Consider the following 22069-nt stretch of genomic DNA (forward strand, 5'->3'; position numbering starts at 1 on the left):
AGTGGTATGTTGCGCCTGGGAAGCTGATTAGAGTTGTCAAAATAAACCGAGAACCCAAAACCATACTTCAAAGTAAAATTCTAGCTTTCCCATAACCCTAAGTATGTGAAACCCTAACAGTAGGTTCGGGAGTACTCCCAAGTGTGTCCAATGACTAAGACAGTCTCGGAAGACATCTGGTCAACCGAGCCGACATGCCCATGAACTAGGTTAACTGGGCTCGTGGGGCCCACGACTTCCAATTTTCGATCTAAAACTTCCTATAGGTCAACTAAGGTCTACTGACTAGGTCCCAAAAGTTTCGTCCTATAAAAAAAATTTAAAGTTAAATGAGCTGGTGCTTGGGATAAGACACAGGCCTGAGCACAACCCGTTTCATTGTGGACTTGGGCTTTAGGCAGGACCGTGATAAATGGTTTTAATAAATGGGTACGTCATGACCTGATTAATTATATGGGCCGGCGTTTAACTTAGTGGCACAAATTTAAATGGGCCATGCATTTAACACCTCTAGGTTGAACATCCGGCATGAGTGGACTTGGATATGCAAATTTGATCCGACTTGCAGGTACTGGCCATTGCAATAGTAGTAGTTGACTTTGGCCTATTAGGCCATGCTTCGTGGATCGATGTTGGGTAGGACCTGCATGAGTGACGACATTTTTCTACTTAGCCAAGTAGACAGGGTCCTTAGCAACATCTTGGGTCGCAAGACTTGTGCAGACTAGGCACAAGTTGGGCAGTTTGACGCACATGGTCAGGTCCGCGGCAGATACGGGCGTGTAAAAAACAAACGGGTTGGTTTCTAAACCCGCTGTGCAACATAGACCACTTGCTCCTAGACCCATGAGCATGTTCCTCATATTGAGTCTAGCTAGACCCTGCTCCAAGTAATCATCACCACCATTTTTTGCTATGCATATGACTCTGATCGTAAGGCATTGTTTGGGGCTTTAAGGCAATGAAGGTGTTTAGGGCTTCTTTGGAAGGAAGGAAGAGAGTGAAGTTGTGGTGGTGATGGAGCGAAGGGCAGTGATGGTGGCAGTTGGAGGTAGAGGAGAGGAAGCCATGACAGAACCTTAATGAAGAAATGATAATCTCTTTTTTTGTCGAAAATGCATGAATGTACTCAAGTGTTCTTCTTTTATAATGGATATGATAGGACCTGCCCCGAAATTCCTCGGAATCGGGGACGAATTCTGTGGAACCCCCGATATCACACCGATGCCAGGCCCACTTATTAAAGACCGAGACTTTCTACCAAAATTTTGACAGAGTCTCCCCTGTAAATTTAACATTTCCCAAAATTTCAACTTGCACAAAATTCACAATTTAATATCCCAACAGGCAGTATACACAATATAACAACACGCAATTCACATAAACGGCCTCCGGCCTTCTAATACTCCGAAGCACAACCACCAACAACACTCTTAAGTCAAATAATATTATAAGCCATGCAGATAATGAGTTCGAACAATTTTAATGAATGCCCATTGTAATCAACATAACACAACCTCCCAAATTCCATCACATGATGTTTAACATCCTAACACAAACGCAAGTAGTTTAAGGCCTTAGCCCAAACTCATCCAAAGACCAAATTAACTTTAGTTTGCGGCTGCACCCGGGTGGGACCCCAGGCTACCTACGTACTTTTACTGAGGGATCAAGCCACACGTAGTTCTTCAAACAAAATCCCAGTTCTAACAACATGCAATCAATTACAGTAGTACAAAATAATAGATTCTATAATTTACCCCATTCCCTTTTCTTTAAATCACATCCTACCCAACATAATCTTTTTCAAACATCTAACCTTCCCAATGTAGTATAACAATCCTTTATTTCCCTCCCTGTTCTTTTACCATAATCTTCCCATACGCCGGAAATTCTAACGCCACGTATGGGAAGTGTCTCACACGCCGGAAATTTTAACGCCACGTGTGAGACCTAATAATCACATAATTTTCTCATACGCCGGAATATCCAATGCCACGTATGGGAAGTGTCTCACACGCCGAAAAATCCAACACCACGTGTGAGACCTAATAATCACATATTCTTCCCATACGCTAGAAAATCCAACGCCACATGTGAGACCTAATAATCACATAATCTTCCCATATGCCAGAAAATCCAACACTACGTATGGGAAGTGTCTCACATGCCAGAAAATCCAACGCCACGTGTGAGACCAAATAATCACATAATCTTCTCATACGCCGGAAAATCCAACGCCACGTACGGGCTCACACGCCGGAAAATCCAACGCTATGTGTGAGACCTAATAATCATATATTCTTCCCATAAGCTGAAAAATCCAACGCCACGTATGGGAAGTATCTCATACGCCGGAAAATCCAACGCCACGTGTGAGACATAATAATCATATAATCTTCCCATACGCCGAAAAATCCAACGCCAAGTATGGGAAGTGTCTCACACGCCGAAAAATTCAACGCCACGTGTGAGACCTGATAATCACATATTCTTTTCATACGCCGGAAAATCCAACGTCACGTATGGGAAGTGTCTCACACGCTGGAAAATTCAATGCCACGTGTGAGATATAATAATCACATAATCTTCCTATACCCCGGAAAATTCAACGCCACGTATGGGAAGTGTATCACACGCTGAAAAATCCAACGCCACGTGTGAGACCAAATAACCACATAATCTTCCCATACGCCGGAAAATCCAACGCCATGAGTGAGACTTGATAATCACATATTCTTCCCATACGCAGAAAATCCAACGCCACGTATGGGAAGTGTCTCACACGTTAGAAAATCCAACCCACGTGTGAGACCTAATAATCACATAATCTTCCCATACGCCGAAAAATCCAACGCCACGTATAGGAAGTGTCTCACACGCCGGAAAATCCAACGCCACGTGTGAGACCTAATAATCACATAATCTTCCCATACGCCAGAAAATCTAACGCCACGTATAGGAAGTGTCTCACACGCCGGAAAATCCAACTCCACGTGTGAGACCAAATAATCACACAATCTTCCCATACGCTGGAAAATCCAACGCCACGTATGGGAAGTGTCTCACACGCCAGAAAATCAAACGCCATGTGTGAGACCTGATAATCACATATTCTTCCCATACGCCGAAAAATCCAACGCCACGTATGGGAAGTCTAGTATCTGAGGGGTGGTACTCAACATATATAATACGTATTCCGAATAATTATAAGTCTCAAATATCACAATAATAATAGAGATATTCACAATTTAGCGATACAATTCTATAGTAGAATGCGACATAATTTAATCAAATAATAATAATTAATGATAAGCAAGAACCTTTAAAGGAAATCCCATATCGAACCAATTTCCAATTTAAGCTCAAATAACAATTAAGCCTCGCTTACAAGGTCATCCTATACTTACTTTTCAAAGGGATGACCCTACCTCGAAAAACTCATGGTCAACCGAGGTATCAAACTATCCAAATTTGGTCAACCGGGCCCGCAGGGCCCACGACCTCCAAATTTTGATCCGAAAGTTCCTATGGGTTCTACAAGGTTTAAAATACACGTCCTGCAAGTTTGGTCCCAATTGAATAGTCGGATCGCTCGCAATCACACGATCGGACGGTTATTGTAAAACACAAACTTCAAGTTATTAAATCAGAACATCCGGAGCTCCGATCCACGATCCGTGAATTCCTGCACGATCCTAGGAATGCCTAGAATCAACATATATTAAATTCAAGACTATCCAACAGTTCAAACCTATCGAACCCAGATAACGCACAATAGACGAATTCTGTTCGGGGTTCAAATGTCAACCAAATTGGAATCCGAAAGTACCTACATGCTCGTGAAGACCAGAAGATCACATTAGGACACAATGCCTTTTTTCTACAGTGCCCATGCGCCGCCACACGCGTCGACAGCACATGGGTGCCCAAAGCGATTATGCTTTGCCGGAAAAACTCAAAATCATGGCTCAAGACTCCTATTCTAGGTGTAACACCCTATTTGGAGTCGCTTTTGTTCTTGGGGCTACCCCAAAAAGTGACAGAAAGTGGCCGGAATCGCGGTCCCAAAATCGGCCGAAATCCAATTTGAAAACAAGCTACCTAGGCTCAAAATTGATAAAAACCTACCCAACCATCAACTAGAACATGAAAAATAGGTGAGAAAACATACCTCACTTGCTAGAAATGGTGGCCGGATGACGGAGAACGAAGCTGGGGAAATACTGTTGAAACCCAACGACTTTTCACGGCTTTTTCTGGCAAAATCACAACTGGGCTTGTCTGGGGTTGGAAGAGGACGGCGGCCTGGTCATTTTGGTACCGGCCCCGTCAGCTTTGGTGGCCAGATGAGAGAACGGCCGACCAAAACTTGGGCCAGCTGTGGCTGTTGTCACGAGGAGAGAGAGAGGCCATGCGCTGGGGGGGGGGGGGAGGGGAGAGGGGAGAGAGAGAGAAATAAGGGTTTTCAAATTTTATCAAACCCTTTTTGCAAAAATTACGGTTATGCCACTGAGGGTATTTTGATCGTATCTTTTTCGTTACAACTCCGATTCTAGAGCCCACTATGTGTCTACGGACTCATCTCACCGTGCTCTACGCAACGATATAGTCAAAATTTTCAAATTTCTTCTCGGTCAAAAAGTTAATTTAAACATAATAAAATATTCCATAAGCAAAATGGTTTTTATATGAATAACTTAATAATTAAAAATTTATTTAGGACCGGGTCGTTACAGGATATTGGCGGGCCTGCACACTTTAATTCAATAATTAATTATTTACATATCGAACAATGATTAATGTTTGGCAAAAGAACTTCTTTTGAAAATAGACATTCTAATCTAAAGTATATCTTATATTTGCAGCAATTGCATCCTTCACCTCATTGTAGTTGTTTATCTTATAAAGTTAGTTTAATATACTTAACATAAGTTGAAAGAACAAATTTAAAGTAAGAAAACATAAAGTTAAAGGGGATGGTGCTTGGGCTCAAGCACGAGCCTGAGCACACCCCTTTTCAATATAGACTTGGACTTTGACTTGGGCCGTTATGAACGGCTTTAATAAATGGCCTGACACGGCATGGGCCGATTAATTATATTGGCCGGCCGACACGACACGAATAACTTAGTGGCACAAATTTAAATGTGTCGGATAGAGACGATCCTTTTAACACCTCAAGGTAGAACATCCATCATGAGTGGACTTGAATCTCCATATCCAACCCGAGGTGTTGGTACTCGCCATGGCAGTAGGAGGAGTGGATTTTGGCTTGTTGGGCTACGCTTGACTGATCGTCGTTAGGTATAACCCCCATGAGCATGATGACGTTTTTGTATTTACCCAAGTAGACCATGGGTCTTTAGCAACATCTTGGGTGGCGAACCTTGTGCATAGTGGGCCTGGGTTAAGCAACATGAAATCAATGATGGTTTTGGTGGTGGGTAGGCAATAGTTGATAATGGTGGACGCGTTATGCTTTTCAACCCCGAGCAGTGGTGAAGCCACTCCTAGGCCTAGAGTGGCCTTGGCCCATCCCCATATTTTTATCTCTCCTCCATTATATTATATATAACATATAGAATTTGTAATAAACAACTTATAATATAAGTTATAGTTCCCTATAAAATAAATTAGACATGATTAAATTATAAATATTTAGCTCTAAACATGTAATTATTGAATACTTAGGTGTTTTTATATACTTGTATTTTCTACTTCGCCCCCTAACTTTACAATTCTAGCTCCGCCCCTGAGCCCGAGCATGACATCCTTACATATTTGCACTAATTACGTCATTCACCTCATTGTAATTGTGTATCTTCTAATGTTAGTTAAATATACTTAACATAAGTTGAAACAAAAAAATTTAAGAAAAAAACTCAAGGTTAAATGGGCTGGTGCTTGGGCTCATGCACGAGCTCGAGCACATCCCGTTTCAATGTGAATTTGGAATTTGGGTGGGGATGTGATAATTTGTTTTAATAAATAGCCTAACACGGCAAGACTGGATTAATTATATGGGTCGGCCCATACGAGATGAATAACTTAATGACACAAATTTAAATGGGTGAAGTCGGCACGACCCTTTTAACACCTCAAGATAGAAGATCGAGCATGAATGGACTTGGATCTCCATCTCCATATCTAACTCAACTTGTTGGTACTTGCCATCGTAGTAGGAGTAGTGGACTTTGTCTTGTTGGGCTAGGCTTCGCGGATAGTTATCGAGTATGACCTGCATGAGCATCATGATGTTTTTGTATTTAGCCAAGTAGAGATGGTCCTTATCAACATCTTGGGTTGCAAGCATTGTGCATAATGGGCCCGGGTCGAACAACTTGAAATCAATTATGGTTGTGGTGCTGGGTGGGCAACGTCGATAATGGTGGACACATCATGCTCTTCAGCCCGAGCATGGCGTCCTTACACATTTGTTGCAATTGCGTAATTTATCTTTTAATGTTAGTTTAATATGCTTAACATAAGTTTTTCTTAAAAAAGTTAGTGAAAAAACTTAAAGTTAAATAAGCTAGTGCTTGGGCTCAGGCATGTGCCCAAGCACATCCTATTTCAATGTAGACTTGGAATTTGGGTTGGGCCTTGATCAATGGTTTTAATAAATAGCCTAACAAAGCACGTACATATTCTTATTCTCGTAGTAGAACAAGAACTCGGTGTCCAGCCAATCAGGTTTTTTCTATGTCTGTACCGCCCAGTTTTGATTTATAAATCCACATTCAAATGGTAGGAGTAAAATAGAGGATACCGATCCGTCTAGTAAAAAACGCCTATATCCTTTGGTCTAGGTTAGGTCACCCATCCAGGAATGGATACTATTATGCAGGATGAGCTAGATGTTTTCTTCTTTGAGGTTCGAGTGGTCCCTGACATTGTACGGCTCCCTATAGAAGAGCCGATATGAAATGGCCTTGGACACCATCCTGATGCACTGCGTTTTGGAACTGATCGTAGAAGGAGGAAGTGGTATCAATGAAAATCGCCGGAATGTACTTACCCGCTGGCGCATCCCAATTCCAAAAGGGTAAAGTGAAGGTGGGGTCCCTGATGAGCTCTCCCATGATCTTCTCTGCGTACATATTTACATATTGGGTCGCGAACCTTGTACATATTGGGTCCGGGTCAAGCAACTTAAAATAAATTATGGTTATGGTGGTGGGTAGGTAGCAATTGATAATGGTGGATGCATCATGCTTTTCAGCCCGAGTATGGCGTCCTTACATATTTGTTGCAATTGTGTCATTCACCTCATTATAATTGTTTATCTTCTAATGTTAGTTTAATATGCTTAACATAATGTTTTTTTTAAAAAAAAAATTTAAGTAAAAAGACTTAAAGTTAAATGGGCTCATGCTTGGGCTGAGGCATGAGACTTGAGCACATCCTGTTTCAATGTGGATTTGGAATTTGAGTTGGGTCGTGAACAATGGTTTTAATAAATAGCCTAACATGACATGACCCGATTAATTATATGAGCCAGCCCGCACGAGATGAATAACTTAATGGCATAAATTTAAATGGATCGGGTCAGTACGACCCTTTTAACAACTAAAGGTAGGACACTCAGCAGGAATAGACTTGGATCTCCATATGCAACCTGACTTGTTGGTACTCGACATCGCAGTAGAAGCAGTGGACTTTGGCATGTTGGGCCAGGCTTCATGGATTGTCATTGGGTATGACCTGTATGAGTGTCATGATGTTTTTGTATTTAGTAAAGTAGACATGGTCCTTAGCAACATATTGGGTTGCGAGCCTTGTTCATATTAGACCCAGGTCGAATGACTTGAAATCAATGATGGTTGTGGAAGTGCAACAGTTGATAATGATAGATGCGTCATGCTTTTCAGCCCGAGCATGGCATCCTTACATATTTGCAATAATTGCGTCCTTCACCTCATTATAATTGTTTAATGTTAGTTAAATATGCTTAACATAAGTTGAAAAAAAAAATTTAAGTAAAAAAACTTAAAGTTAAATGGGCTGGTGCTTAGGTGCAGGCACGAGTCTATGCACATCTTATTTCAATGTGGACTTGGAATTTGGGTTGGGCTGTGATGAATGATTTTAATAATAGCCCAATACAGCACGTCCAGATTCTTCTTCTTGTCGTAGAACAAGAACTCGGTGTCCAGCCAATCAGTTTTTTCTATGTCTGTACTACCCAGATTTGATTTATAAATCCACATTCGAATGGTGGGAGTAAAATAGAGGAGCCCTATCTGCCGAATAAAAAACGCCTATATCCTCTTTTTGGTCTAGGTTGGGTCACCTATCTAGGAATAGATACTATTATGCGTGATGCGCTTGATGTTTCCTTCTCCAGGATTTGGGTGGTCTCCGACGTTGTACAGCTCCCCATAGAAGAGCTGATGTGACTTGACCTTGGACACCATCTGCTGGTACATGGTGGTTAGATTCTCTTTGATTTGCATGGCGCCATCCACGTCATCGTTGGTCTCACTGTAATTAAGATCCAGGAGCTTTCGGGGGTTGATGCGTTGTGTTGTGGAACTGATCATAGAGGGTGGAAGTGGTATTAGTGAAAATCGCCGGAATGTACATACCAGCTGGCGCATCCCAGTTCTAAAAGGGTAAAGGGAAGGTAGGGTCCCCGATGAGCTCCTCCATGATCTTCTCGAGCATGGCGTCCTTAAATATTTACATATTGGGTTACGAACCTTGTGCATACTTGGCCCGGGTCGGGCAACTTAAAATCAATGATGGTTTTTATTAGGTTGTGGTAGTGGATGGGCAACAGTCGATAATGGTGGATGCGTCATGATTTTCAACTTGAGCATGGCGTCTTTACATATTTGCAGCAATTATGTTCTTCACCTCATTGTAGTTTTTTTATCTTCAAATGTTAGTTTAATATGCTTAACATAAGTTAGAAAAAAAAACTTAAAGTTAAATGAGCTTGTGCTTAGGCTGAGGCACGAGCCCTGAGCACATCCCGTTTCAATGTGGATTTGAAATTTGGGTTGGGCCGTAAACAATGGGTTTAACAAATAGCCTGACACGACACGACCCAATTAATTATATAGGCTGACCCACATGAGATGAATAACTTAGTGGCACAAATTTAAATGGGTTGGGTTGGTACGACCCTTTTAACACCTCAAGGTAGAACACCCAACAGGAGTGGACTTGGATCTCTATATCCAACCCGACTTGTTGGTACTCGACATCGCAGTAGGAGCAGTAGACTTTGGCTTATTGGGCTAGGCTTCATAGATCATCATTGGGTATGACCTGTATGAGTGTTATGACATTTTTGTATTTAGCCACGTAGACATGGTCCTTAGCAACATCTTCAGTCTCGAGCCTTGTTCATATTAGGCCCGGGTCGAACAACTTGAAATCGATGATGGTTGTGGTGGTGGGTGGGCAATAGTCGATAATGGTGGATGCGTCATGCTTTTCAGCCCGAGTATGACGCCCTTACATATTTTCACTAATTGCGTCCTTTACCTTATTGTAATTGTTTATCTTATGTTAGTTAAATATGTTTAACATAAGTTGAAAAGAAAATTTTAAGTAAAAAAACTTAAAGTTAAATGGGCTGGTGCTTAGGCTCAGGCACGAGCCCAAACACATCTCGTTTCAATGTGGACTTGAAATTTAGGTTGGGCCGTGACCAATGGTTTTAATAAATAACCCAACACAACACCTCCCGATTAATTAAATGGGCTGGCTCGCACCAGATGAATAACTTAATGACACAAATTTAAATGGATCGGGTTAACACGACCCTTTTAAAACCTCAAGATAGAAGACTGAGCATGAATGGACTTGGATCTTCATCTTTGACCCGACTTGTTGATACTCGTCATCCCAGTAGGAGTAGTGGACTTTGGCTTGTTGGGTCAGGCTACGCGGATCATCATCGGGTATGACCCGCATGAGCGTCATGACGTTTTTGTATTTAGCCAAGTAGATAGAGTCTTTAGCAACATCTTGGGTCGCAAGCATTGTGCATAATGGGCCCGAGTCGAAGAGCTTGAAATCAATGATGGTTGTGATGGTGGGGGGCAACAGTCGATAATGGTGGACACGTCATGCTTTTCAGCCCGAACATGGTGTCCTTACATATTTGCTGCAATTGCGCCCTTCACCTCATTGTAGTTATTTATTTTCTAATGTTAGTTTAATATGTTTTACAAAAGTTGAACAAATAAGTAAAAAAATTAAAGTTAAATGGGTTGGTGCTTGGGCTCAAGCACGAGCCCAAGCATATCTTGTTTCAATGTGGACTTAGAATTTGGGTTGGGCCGTGATCAATGGTTTTAATAAATAGCCCAACACCGCATGTCCAGATTCTTCTTCTCATCGTAGGACAAGAACTCAGTGTCCAGCCAATCAGTTTTGCGCATGTGTGTACCACCCAATTTTGATTTATAAATCCACGTTTGAATGGTAGGAGTAAAATAGAAGATCCCGATCCGCCGAGTAAAAAGCCCCCATATCCTTTTTTTTGGTATATGTCGCATCACCCGTCCGGGAATGGATATTATTATGCGGGATGCGCTCGATGTTTCCTTCTATGGGGTTTGAGTGTCCCCGACATTGTATGGCTCCCCGTAGAAGAGCCGGTGTGACGTGGCCTTGGACACCATTTGCTAGTTCATGGTGGTTAGATTCTCCTTGATTCACATGGCATCGTCCACGTCATTGTCGGTCCCACTGTAATTGAGATCCAAGAGCTTCAGATGCTGATGTGCTGTGTTTTGGAACTGATCGTAGAGGGAGGAAGCGGTAATAGTTAAAATCGCCGGAATTTACATACCAGCTAGCACATCCAGTTCTAGAAGTGTAAAGAGAAGGTAGGGTCCCCGATGAGCTCCCTCATAATCTTCTCGAGCCTGGCGTCCTTACATATTTATATATTGGGTTGCAAACCTTGTGCATACTCGCCATTGCAGAAGTGGACTTGGATTTCCATATCCAACCTGACTTGTTGGTACTTGCCATCGCAGTAGGAGTAGTGGACTTTGGTTGTTGGGCTAGGCTTCACGGATCATCATTGAGTATGACCTGTATGAGTGTCATGACGTTTTTGTATTTAGCCAATTAGACTATGCCCCCAGGTGATCATTGCCACCGTTGTTTGCTTTGTATCAAACTCTGCCCGTAAGGCATTGTTTGGGGTTTCAAGGCAGTGAAGGTGTTTGGGGATTTTTTTGAATAAAGGAAGATAAAGAAGTTGTGGTGGCAGTTGGAGGTAGGAGAGAGGAACCTATGGCGGAGCCTTAATGCAGAAATGATAATCTATTTTTTTGGTCGAAAATGCATAAATTATACTCAAGTGTGCTTCTTTTATAAAGGATATAAGCGTGCCCACACATTGTATGAGTAATTAATTCTTGCATTGCAAAAGAAGTTCTTTTGAAAAGAGACATTCTAAAGTATATTCGTTGATGGTTTATTTGTTTATTTATAAGTTTTAATCTTCTTCATTGTTCCTTGGTTATCAACTCGTAGCGTATGCATAATAATGCAGGGGCCTGAGCATGGCATGTCCTTCACCTCTTTGCAGTTGTTTATCTTCTAGTGTTAATTTAATATGCTTAACATAAGTTGAAAAAATAATAATAATAAAGTTAAATGGGTTCTTGCTTGGGCTCATGCATGTTCCCAAGCACAATCCGTTTCAATGTGGACTTGGACTTTTGGCTAGGTTGTGATTAATGATTTTAATGAAAGGGACAACACTGCATGACCCTATTAATTATATGGGATGTCGTGGCACGACATTAATAAATTAGTGGCACAAATTTAAATGGGCACGACCGACACGACCCGTTTAACACTTGTAGGCAAGAATGACTTGGATCTTTAGATCCGGCACGACTTACAGGTACTGTCATTGCAGTAGGAGCACTGGACTTTGGCCTATTGGGCCGGACTTTGGGTGATCTTCGTTGGGTGGGACATGTATGAGCATGATGACATTGTTATTTAGCCAAGTAAACAGGGTCCTTGGCAACATCTTGGGGTGCGCTAGGTTGGTTTCTAAATAGGGCATGATAAGGCCCAACCACGATTTATTGGTAGGTTGTGCTAGGTTGGTTTCTAAACTAGTCGCGCCGTATAGACGCATGGCTCCTAGAGCAATGAGCAAGTTCATCCCATCAAGTCTTGCTAGACCCTGCTCCAAGTGATCATCACCACTGTTTTTTACTTTGCACTGGACTTTGTCCTTAACGCATTGTTTGGGGTTTTGGGGTAGTGACCGTGTTTGGAGGTTGTTTGGAGGTTGTTTTTGGCTCGGCATTGCACCTAATGGTTTATTTTGTTTTAAAAAAAATATGCTTAACATAAGTTGAAAAATAAATTAAGTAATAAAAAAAAACTTAAGTTAAATGGGACGACTTGAGCATGACTCGTTTCAATGTGGACTCGGACTTTGAGTCGAACCAGGGTAAATGGTTTTAATAAATAAGCGAGCACAACATGACCTGATTAATTATATGAGCTGGCATGACATGACATGAATAACTTAGTAGCATGAATTTAAATAAAACGGGCCAACACGACACAAATAACTTAGTGGCATGTAAAAAACCAAAACAAAGGGAGAGAGAAGATATGATGCTTTGAATAATTGACAGAGCAAAAACACGTTTTACATTTAATGGTTAGTACTATTTACTACTATTTATGATTAGCAATCTGCTAAATCGTTTTATACGTATTGCATAAAGTTTTATATTTTGAGAAGAAATTTGCTAAATTAAAGGTTATTATGTAATTATATGTTTATATACATAAGTATTGGTTAATTAAAGGTTATTAGGTAACTAATTTTTTTTAAAAAAAATTGGAGAGTTAAAGTTATTGAATTTATATGTACAAATCATTTGTTTACAATCATATACAAGAGTGGATCCCACCTTAGTTAGAGATGTTGTATGCGTATTATTCATAGTTTAATGTGTGGTTTAGTTAAAGATGAGAATCATATATCTTTAATGTAGTATGTGTGGTTTAAATCGTATTATTCATAGTTTAATTAAGCAGACCTACTTCCTAAAAATGTGTAATTAGTTTTGTGTTTCTTTCACTATTCTTGTTGTTTTCCCTGCTTTGTTTTGCTTAATCATTAGGGTGTTGTGAGGTTTGGTGGAGAGCGTGGAAGGTTTTTTGAGCTTGAAAAGTCTCTTATATGATGTTGTATGTTTGTACCATAATCAACCTTGCACATTTGGCACTGGAGAACTAGTACACAAGCAAAACCCACAAACTGTCGAAGATGAGATACTTGGGAAAGACCGCCAACTCAAGGCTTTGATGACGTCATCATAACCAAGGGTACCAAAGGGACTTTCCATTTCGGTTTGACACTAACCTGCCGAAGGCTCTTACTGAAGACTAAGTTCTCCGAACCTAATCCTGAGATACGTGTCATCACCACAACAATTTACCCAAAGTCCCATATCAAAACTTTGTGTAAACACCTACTCCATTTTGCCTATAAAAAAAGGAATAGTGCTAAGCTAACAAGGGAACTAATCCTAATCTGTACCTTACTCTACCAAAATTACCTTTTGCCCATATTTTGCACACTTAAGCATCGGAGAGTGTTTTGCCTATATTAGAGATGGAGAAGATCCCCAGCTGCAGATGTATATTTCTAGAAGTGTTGTGTTATTAACAACAGTTCTTGTATGCACTTTTCTAAAAGTAATAATGTTGACGAAATACCGGTTTTAGTTGAGCATGCTTATTAGTGCTATTGCACAGAAAATTTGCAATGCTAACTTAGGAAAAGTGAATTAGTAAGATCTCAAAAGAATGTCATCAGGGAATTACTTGATGTTACAATGTTCATAAACATCCCACTGAAAAATTGCACTAAAGTCATTATCTGATTTCTTTTCTGTGATTAGGGCATGTGTTGGAAACCCTGCTAGTTGAGGACCGACAAGATCGGGTCCTCCTGTATTGATTTTGGAGTTCCAGGAGGCAAACTTGAGATTTTTGTTTGTATGAGAAAACTCAATTGTATCTTCTGCTTTCCTTGTCTTCTGTTGGTTACGCTGTAGGCTGGAGGTATTTTGTATTTAGTTGCAAAGCGTTCCTGCGTAAGCAAATTTTACTTTTGGGGAACAAGATCTCAGAGGCACACACGGATCACTTATAAACGAAGGCCAAAGGTATCTAAAATGTGATGATATGGAGCTTGCGTGAAAACATTCTTTGTAAATAATTCCTTAACGAGTTTGCTCCAAAGATGAAGCCATTATCGTGTGCAAGTCCAAGAGTTATTATAAATATTTTCCTTCGATGATGTGAGAAGTCTGGTAGATTTTTCAAAGTGAAACGACGTGGTCTCCAAATGGAGATAGGAAAATAGATTGATTCACATGCAGCTGGATTGAAGGTTAGATGGGCCCAATGTTCTTGATAACCAACTCTAATCATCCCACAAACTATCATATACTAGAGAATAGAGATATTGATCCATTCACACATATCAGCAATCAAAGAAATGCAATTGCCGCAAAATAATGCTGAGAAAATAAAACCTTATTACGAGAAAGAATGCAACTGAAATGAGGGTAGAGTATTCTTTTTATATAAACAATTCATCACTGTTTTTTCCACAAGAACAATTAATTGTGAACTTTTGCATTTATCTTATATATCAACTGTGTGTGTATGAGCCCTGTTTCCTTCCATTTCAGAAGTATCAAACTGATCCTAATACTGCTGCACAGCACAATGATAGTCCTGCAAAAAAACTTTGGTCCTTTAGCCCGCCTTTGAGAATGACCTCCAATGTGGTACAGATTGAGGTGATCTATTGCCTTCGCCACCAATTCTCTCAACTCGGGATGTTGAGGCAGCGCACTACGGTCTGCCCCTTCAAGAGCAGTCAACACCCTAGTCGGTTCCAAAGCGTTCGTATTTCCAGAGTGTAATGCAAGGTAGCAAAGGAGAATCAGTCCATGCAACTGTGAGTGTTCATTGCCTCTTAGCAGTCTCTAATCAGAGGTGGGATAGCATTGAACTCAATAATCATCTTCGAATGCTCCATACAGAGAAAATTATCTGGACAAGCAAATTTCCCGGACCAATGACCCAGGTATCTCTAGCAGGGAATGTCCTAGCCAATGAACCAACCAACTGATTTTATAGCAGGAATTTGCAATGTTGGGCTATCCACATCTTTGATCAGCCTCAAGAGCTGATCCACAACCGCCTTGGCAGCCAGCGAATTGGTCTTAAACGCCACTCTCCTAAGGTCAGAATTGGATTCAGCTGCAGCCGTTATCTCCATTGTAGTCATCAAACAATTGAATTGCAACTGACACACCAACTTAGCCAAGTAAAGCAGACCCTTCGTATCAGTTATCCTCCTACTATTTGTTGGAAAATTTAATATTAACTAATATTGATTTTCCTATTTGAATGGAAATTAATAAAATTCATTGGATTAAAGTTATGACTCTTGGGTTAAAGACTTCTTCATATGGGGGTGACAACTTTTCAAACCAAGGGATGCATTGTTTGGGGTGACAACTCTTCAGACCAAGGGATGCATTGTTTGCCTTTTCAGATTGAGATACCTTTTTAGAAAGGGTATTTCATCATCTATAAATAGAGCAATCCTCCTGCAGTTTTATTAGTTCAGTTTAATTATCTACATACAGACTTTCACATATAGAAAGCATTAGAGTTTTCATAAAGAGAGGTTCCTGCATAATTTGGTTCAAAGTTCCTTGTGAATTGCAGTGCTTCTTTCATAAGGAGGGGAGTCGTTGTATCCTGGGAGGGGAACGCTAGTGAACCGTAAGCACCAGTGTAGGGCGTAATTCGTCTTAAGGTCAGAGTGTCCAACACTTGCCTCGACTCAATTAAGGTTCTTCTAATTCAATTATGCTTTGTAAAAATCTGTTTTATGTGCAGTATTTATTTTGTTTATTTTATAGCAATTTAGCACTCATATTTCCAACACTATTCAAAACACTCCCTCTACTAACAAGCATCCACAGAGCCAAGGACCCAGGATCAACACCAAGAGCTGCAGTGCAAATGTCATCAAAAGTAAACCCAAGAAGCACTTCTTGGAGATCAATAACACCGTTTCTAGAATTCACGACATCGTCCATCAACCTCAACAGCTTTTGGTGCACCAAGCTAAAGAAAGCCCTTGTACGGACTCAAGCAAGCACCACGAGCATTGAATGGCCACATAGACAAGTACTTCATCAATGCAGGCTTCAGGAGGAGCAAAAGCTACACTACTCTCTACACCAAAACTCAGGGTAACTCTGATATCTTGATTGTCTCTCTATATGTGGATGACCTCATTTACACTAGAAACAATGAAGAAATAATTAAAGAATTCAAAAAAGATATGATGAAAATATTTTAGATGAGTGATTTTGGGTTGATGCACTACTTTTTGAGCATTGAAATAAACCAAGAAGAAGATGGAATCTTCATATGCCGGAAAAAAGTACACTGAGAATCTTTTGAAAAAGTTCAAAATGTACCGGTGCAAGACTGTAGCTACTCCACTTATCACCAATGAGAAATTAAGAAAGGAAGATGGATCAAGTAAAGCAGATGAATTCGTTTACAGAAGTCTCATTGGGAGCTTACTGTACTTAACAACAACAAAACCCGACATTATGTACACGACGAGCTTACTATCATGATTTATGCAAAATTCAAGCCAAAATACACTATGGAGCAGCACAGAGAATATTGAGATACTTGCAAGGCACAATTGACTATGGCATATAGTATAAGTCCACAAAAGATCCAAGACTATTTTGCTACACAGATAGTGATTGGGCTGGATCAGTGGATGGCATGAAAAGCACACCAGGCTATGCATTTACAATTGGATCAGGAATATTTTCATGGTCATCAATGAAACAATAGATTGTGGCTCAATCATTAGATGAAGCCGAGTACGTAGCAACAGCAAGTTCAACATGCCAAGCTATTTGGCTTAGGAGAATATTTGAAGATATGGGAGGGTGCCAAACAGAAGCTACTGAAATACTTTGTGAAAACAAGTCTGCTATAACAATGGCAAAGAATTCAGTGTTTCACAATAGGACAAAACATATCGCCATCAAGCATCACTTCTTTCGAGAAGTCTCAACAAACAAAGAAGTTGAACTCAAGTACTGCAAGATAGAGGAGCAAATTACAGACATCTTTACTTAGGCACTTCCAAGACCAAAATTTAAAATATTACAAAACATGCTCGGAATCATACAAATGTACATTAAAGAAGAGTGTTAAACATTAATGCACATTTGGTGGGGATTTTTACAGGATAGCAGAATTTTCTAGAATAATTTAGAATGCAAAGTCGGTGGTTGTATACCCTAGACACTAGTCAATTGTAGCTAGTAGAAAGCTCTAGTAGAAACTACAATATGTGGCTGAAAATGGCTTAGACAAAGTCGGTTACTGTACAAACCGACTTAACTAAGCAAAAAGCCAACTTAGATAGTCGGCTAGGATCACTATATATATAAGGTAGCAGCCCATTTATGCAATCAAGAAAAGCTGAAAACTACCAGCTGCCTTGTACCCAACTAAGTCTCTAAAGCTTTGTAACTTCCTCCTCTATTCAAATAAAATTATCTTGTTAATCGTTGAAAAAGTTTTCTATTCCACATCAAGCTTTTATCCTAAACACTAAACCAACTATTCTCTAAACCTCTTCTCCCTCAGATTATTAGCAGAGTTAAATAGTGAAGGATGAGAAGAATATCAGAAATGAAGTTTCAATGATTGTGAGCTTCATTGAACTAACCATGTGTTTTAAATGCACAGTATTCAAAATCCTCTGCTTTGCCAACTACTCCTTGGAATCATCTCACCAGGATTTTTTTGGTTTTGGTCAACAATACCAGTATACCCACGCCAGTGTCTTTGAATCCTCTCATGTCCTTTTCCCAGCAAATTGATAATCTTTTTTTTCGGGTTTTCTCTGTCTGAGTTCTCAACTCTATCCGCTCCACATTGATTTTGAAAGCATCAGCCTTAAAAATATAAACCCTGCTGCTACTAGGGTTGTTCCACTAACAGCAAACGGCTTTATCTCAAAGACTCAATCTAATAAAATATCTCAAATTATTATTAAGTGAAGGATAAAATAAAAGGGCCGTAAGTTTGATATACATTGTTGACGTATTTTCTAATAACTTATGTTTTTTTTAATTTTTAATTTTTATTTATTTATGAGTAGCTGTCTAACAAAGGACTTTGGACATGCATGGAATTTTTGTCCCTGCACTGCCGTTACTTCAAGTTCAACGTGAGAATGGCATATCATTAGAGTTGGAAACAAATAAAATGTGCTAACTAAACATAAAGATGAGAACAACCCAGCTCTTGATTTCGATTATGTAAGCCATTCAGCTGCTTTTTCAATCCTATTTGCTTTTCTAACACAAGGGTTTAGATGTTTGCATTGCCATGGGATGTCACCGTATGGCATACGCATAAGAAACCAATTGAATTAAGACTGAAAATACTAACAATTATTGATGTAAGAAATCGTCATATAAGTAAGAATAACAATTGGTGACTCTAGTATTTTTGTTGAATTGATATTATATTTTATCTTTATTACTTTTTATATTCTTCATTCATACTGCTCCATTGTTTTTATTTCGGAATAAAATAGGGAGGCTTTGCAAAAGGCCAAAGGAGAGAGAAATTTTTTAAAAGAAATCAAAATGGACAAAATTACTCTTATTTATTTTTGGATTTTTTAAGGAATTTTTTACATTTGTTTATCTTTGGTTTGAAAATTAAGAAGTTTTTTTATTTTTTTTATAAAAAGTTTTGGTTTTTTTCAAAAATGAAATTTTTTTTATGACTAAAACTTAAATTTACTAATAAAGTATGTACCCTAACTCAAATACCAATTTTCAAAGGACTAAGGACGAGAGAGACACCTCTCATCTTTTGTACAAGACAATGCAAAAAGTTCCCACCAAAAGCGTTTATCTCAAATCAAAGACTGAAAATCTGACAAAATTTCTTTAGATTACTAATTAATGGGTAAAAGGGCCTCCAGCATTGGATATCTGGACTTCTTTCTTTTTTGGTCACTAAGTTCAACTACAAAGTAACTGAGGTTAAAAGACTTAAAAGCCAAATAAAGACTTAAAAGCTTAAAAAGCAATAGTGCGAGTGAAGTGACTTTGGAGGTGAAACTGTAATTTGGCATATACATTTTTCACCAACTAACATGGCACTAACTTAATTTGCCTTTGGAGCTCGATAAATTTAAGTCATTTATTTTAAGGTTTTTTTTATTGAGGGAAGTGATAATGTATTAAATTTATAAACACTATACCAATATTAAGACTCAAACACATGACCTTATTTGGAGGAGCAAGTCCTATGCATTTAAGTAACCTTTTTTGCAACACAAATAATTGATCGGGAGTTACAATATTTATTAAATTACAGGGCACACATTGGGCTTGCTTTTCACTCTCTTGGCACCAAAAAGCTAGAAGGCTGAAGGCCCATTTCTTTCTGAGATGCTGTTTCCACACACAGCCAGTACTTCACTAATCACATTTCTTACTGTCCTGATGATCCACTTTCTGTTGGAAGTGACACCTTCTTGCTACATTCCGTATAGTTCTAATTAAGAAGCTACTCCTTAGCCACGATTCGGATGGCCGTCATCTTGATTCTGAGCTGTTGCTCTGTGCAGTGGAGGACATCATGCTTTGTACTAGCCACATCCCAAGTAATTGCTCATTTCTAACACATTGTCACTCTCAGCTTTTTTTTGTCTTTTCCTTTCTTGTTTCAGCACAAAATAGAAATGATATGATATAGAATATGCTGCATATGTTTCATCACAAAATAGAAATCATTGGATTTAAGGAGAAGGGTATTGCTGGTTTCACCTTGCAGTATCCTAGTTCATCACTCACACTACATAGCAGGTCATGACTTTTTAATCTGTTATTTTTTTTAATCAACTTGTTTTATCTGTTCTAATCATAATCTAGTTAGCCATTGATCTGCACTGCGCTTGCATTTTAGTGTTCTTTATAATTAAAAAATGTATGAACGGTAGAACACTTGTAATTAACATCATGACCTTCCATCCCAAGCTTTTCATCTCATCAAACACTTATTTTCAGGTTCTTGATGCCACTGAAAAAACTCATGTATGCAACATGGAATTTGGATCACAAGAGCCTCTCGAACAGACCTTCTGTAAAATTTCGCACTAGGTAATTCAACTTCTATCTCGATTTTTCTCTTATTCATCAGGAAGATACCAGTTAATACGATCTATTTGTTAACATAATTTGCAAATGCTGCGATTAAGGAAGTCTACACTCAAGGACAATGTTTTTGTTTGATTTGCTTGGAAATTATAAGTGGGGTGCAAAAGTGGCATTAGTACTTGCATCTTTTGTAGCAAGTTATGGCGAATTTAGGCTCCTAATGCAGCTGAACTCTAGTAGCCCCTCAATATCAGTCGCAATGCCCAAGCAATTGCCTGCTGATTCGAGTCCTTTAAAGCCTCGATTTAAGGCCTTGAGTTTGTTAGTCAATGCAATGGTGGATGTAACCAAGTGTATCATCAAGTTTGAGAAACTGCCGCTTTCACATGTGGAGCTGGATGATGAGACAAAGGCTGTTACAAAGTCTCAAATCTATATTGCTGTTTACTGGATCATTAGAGGCATCTTGATATGCTCTTCTCAAATCACAGATTCAACAGCCATGAAATCTGAGCAGGTTCATGTTCCTTCCCTTTGATCAGCCAATTAAAATATGCTGAACTTCTGATTAAATATTGTTTACAAGATTTACTTTGCTTAACTGCTTGAATTTGTGTTCTAACTTACGTTTACGCTACCTGAAATGCTGATATATACTTAACATCTACCAAATGAATTTGCCTTAAACTGTTATACTGATGAAGGAATTATTTCTAATTGAAGTATTCAGATTCAACAATAATTGCATCATGGGAGCTCTTAAGTTTGGTGTATCAGCTGCGCAGCATTTACAGTGACCTCAGACAGCAGGTGGAAGTGTGCCATCAACAAACAGGTTACTGGTCATGTTTATCTATGGATTGAGCAAACTCTTGCAGCACTTGCCATTTACCAGGACATTTTTGGCATAACGCTGTTGGATATCTTCAAGGAGACCCAAGTGAACAACCAAGAGGTTATTCGCTTGTTGTTTGCCTTGAGGGATGACTTGCCATTCAAGGATTGCTCCTCACAAGCAAAGGCATGTTTAAATATCCTATCCTGATCAGAGGGTATCTTCTAAATATTCCAAGTACTAGATGCATCAAACATAAAACAATTAAGAAATTGGGATGCAAAAGTACCAATTGTGCTACTTACTCCGCTTAGCCATGGTACATCTAATATGATATTAAAAATTAGAACAGCCTAATTTACCATCAGTAAGTATTACCTCGTCTGATCCCCTTATTTTCGGCAGAACTACATATCTAGAGTGCCAAAATTGAAACTAGTTTTGACCCTTTTAACAAATGTAAGTTCTACTGGTTTACAATCTCGCTTGGATTTGTTAATAGCTAGGTGTCTCTGATCTGAAGAACAAAGTAGTAATACTCATGATCTCAAAGCCAGAGCTTCTTTCAATAGAGGAATCACTCTTTCTGGTATATGTTTTAAATGTACATCATTCAAAATCCTCTGTTTTGCCAACTACTCCTCGGAATCATCTCAACAGGATTTTTTGTTTTTGATCAACAATACCAGTATATGCACGCCAGAGTCTTTGAATCCTCTCAAGTCCTTTCCCCAGCCTAATTCGACGTGGTATCGGAATGATGATGCTGAGTAGCTGGCCGGGAAGGACAAATCGGAGTTTGCGGGGAGTTTCATCGACTTGCCGCATAAGGAGAAGACGGATATAAAGACGAATCTGATGCTGAGTATAACGAAGCTGTTGGGGGAATTGGATGCTGAAAAATGGACCGTTGGAGGAGGCGGGACGACGTTTAAGGTAGAGGTGCGCGGGAGGGGGGGTGGGTCTTCGA

General features: G+C 39.5%; 1 protein-coding gene and 1 pseudogene across 9 annotated transcripts; one reads left to right on the forward strand and one right to left on the reverse strand.

Moving 5' to 3' along the window:
* LOC109946992 lies at positions 8049–9939 on the reverse strand (annotated as a pseudogene).
* Positions 17576–21302, forward strand: LOC109949104 (protein SIEVE ELEMENT OCCLUSION C-like). Of its 9 annotated transcripts, none has more exons than XM_020563478.1 (6): positions 17576–18407; positions 19483–19654; positions 19736–19973; positions 20175–20267; positions 20370–20781; positions 20988–21302. In XM_020563478.1, the coding sequence occupies exons 3-6, from the start codon at positions 19867–19869 to the stop codon at positions 21126–21128; spliced, it is 753 nt and encodes a 250-aa protein (XP_020419067.1). In that variant the 5' UTR covers positions 17576–18407; positions 19483–19654; positions 19736–19866; the 3' UTR covers positions 21129–21302. The 9 variants fall into 9 exon arrangements, 8 of the variants coding, with proteins under 8 accessions (XP_020419067.1, XP_020419061.1, XP_020419073.1 ...); XM_020563472.1 differs by having other exon boundaries at positions 19483–19578; positions 19661–19973; XM_020563484.1 differs by having other exon boundaries at positions 19483–19578.

Source organism: Prunus persica, chromosome G1 (assembly GCF_000346465.2).
Source record: "Prunus persica cultivar Lovell chromosome G1, Prunus_persica_NCBIv2, whole genome shotgun sequence".
NCBI classification, from domain to species: Eukaryota; Viridiplantae; Streptophyta; class Magnoliopsida; order Rosales; family Rosaceae; genus Prunus; species Prunus persica.

Bases quoted from the DNA above. Each gene is read 5' to 3' on its own strand.
- LOC109949104 (XM_020563470.1), top strand. From the start codon at position 19,867: ATGCTGCATATGTTTCATCACAAAATAGAAATCATTGGATTTAAGGAG. The intron at 19,974-20,174 runs GTCATGACTTTT...ACTTATTTTCAG, and splicing joins TCACTCACACTACATAGCAG to GTTCTTGATGCCACTGAAAA. The intron at 20,782-20,987 runs GTTCATGTTCCT...TTCTAATTGAAG, and splicing joins CAGCCATGAAATCTGAGCAG to TATTCAGATTCAACAATAAT.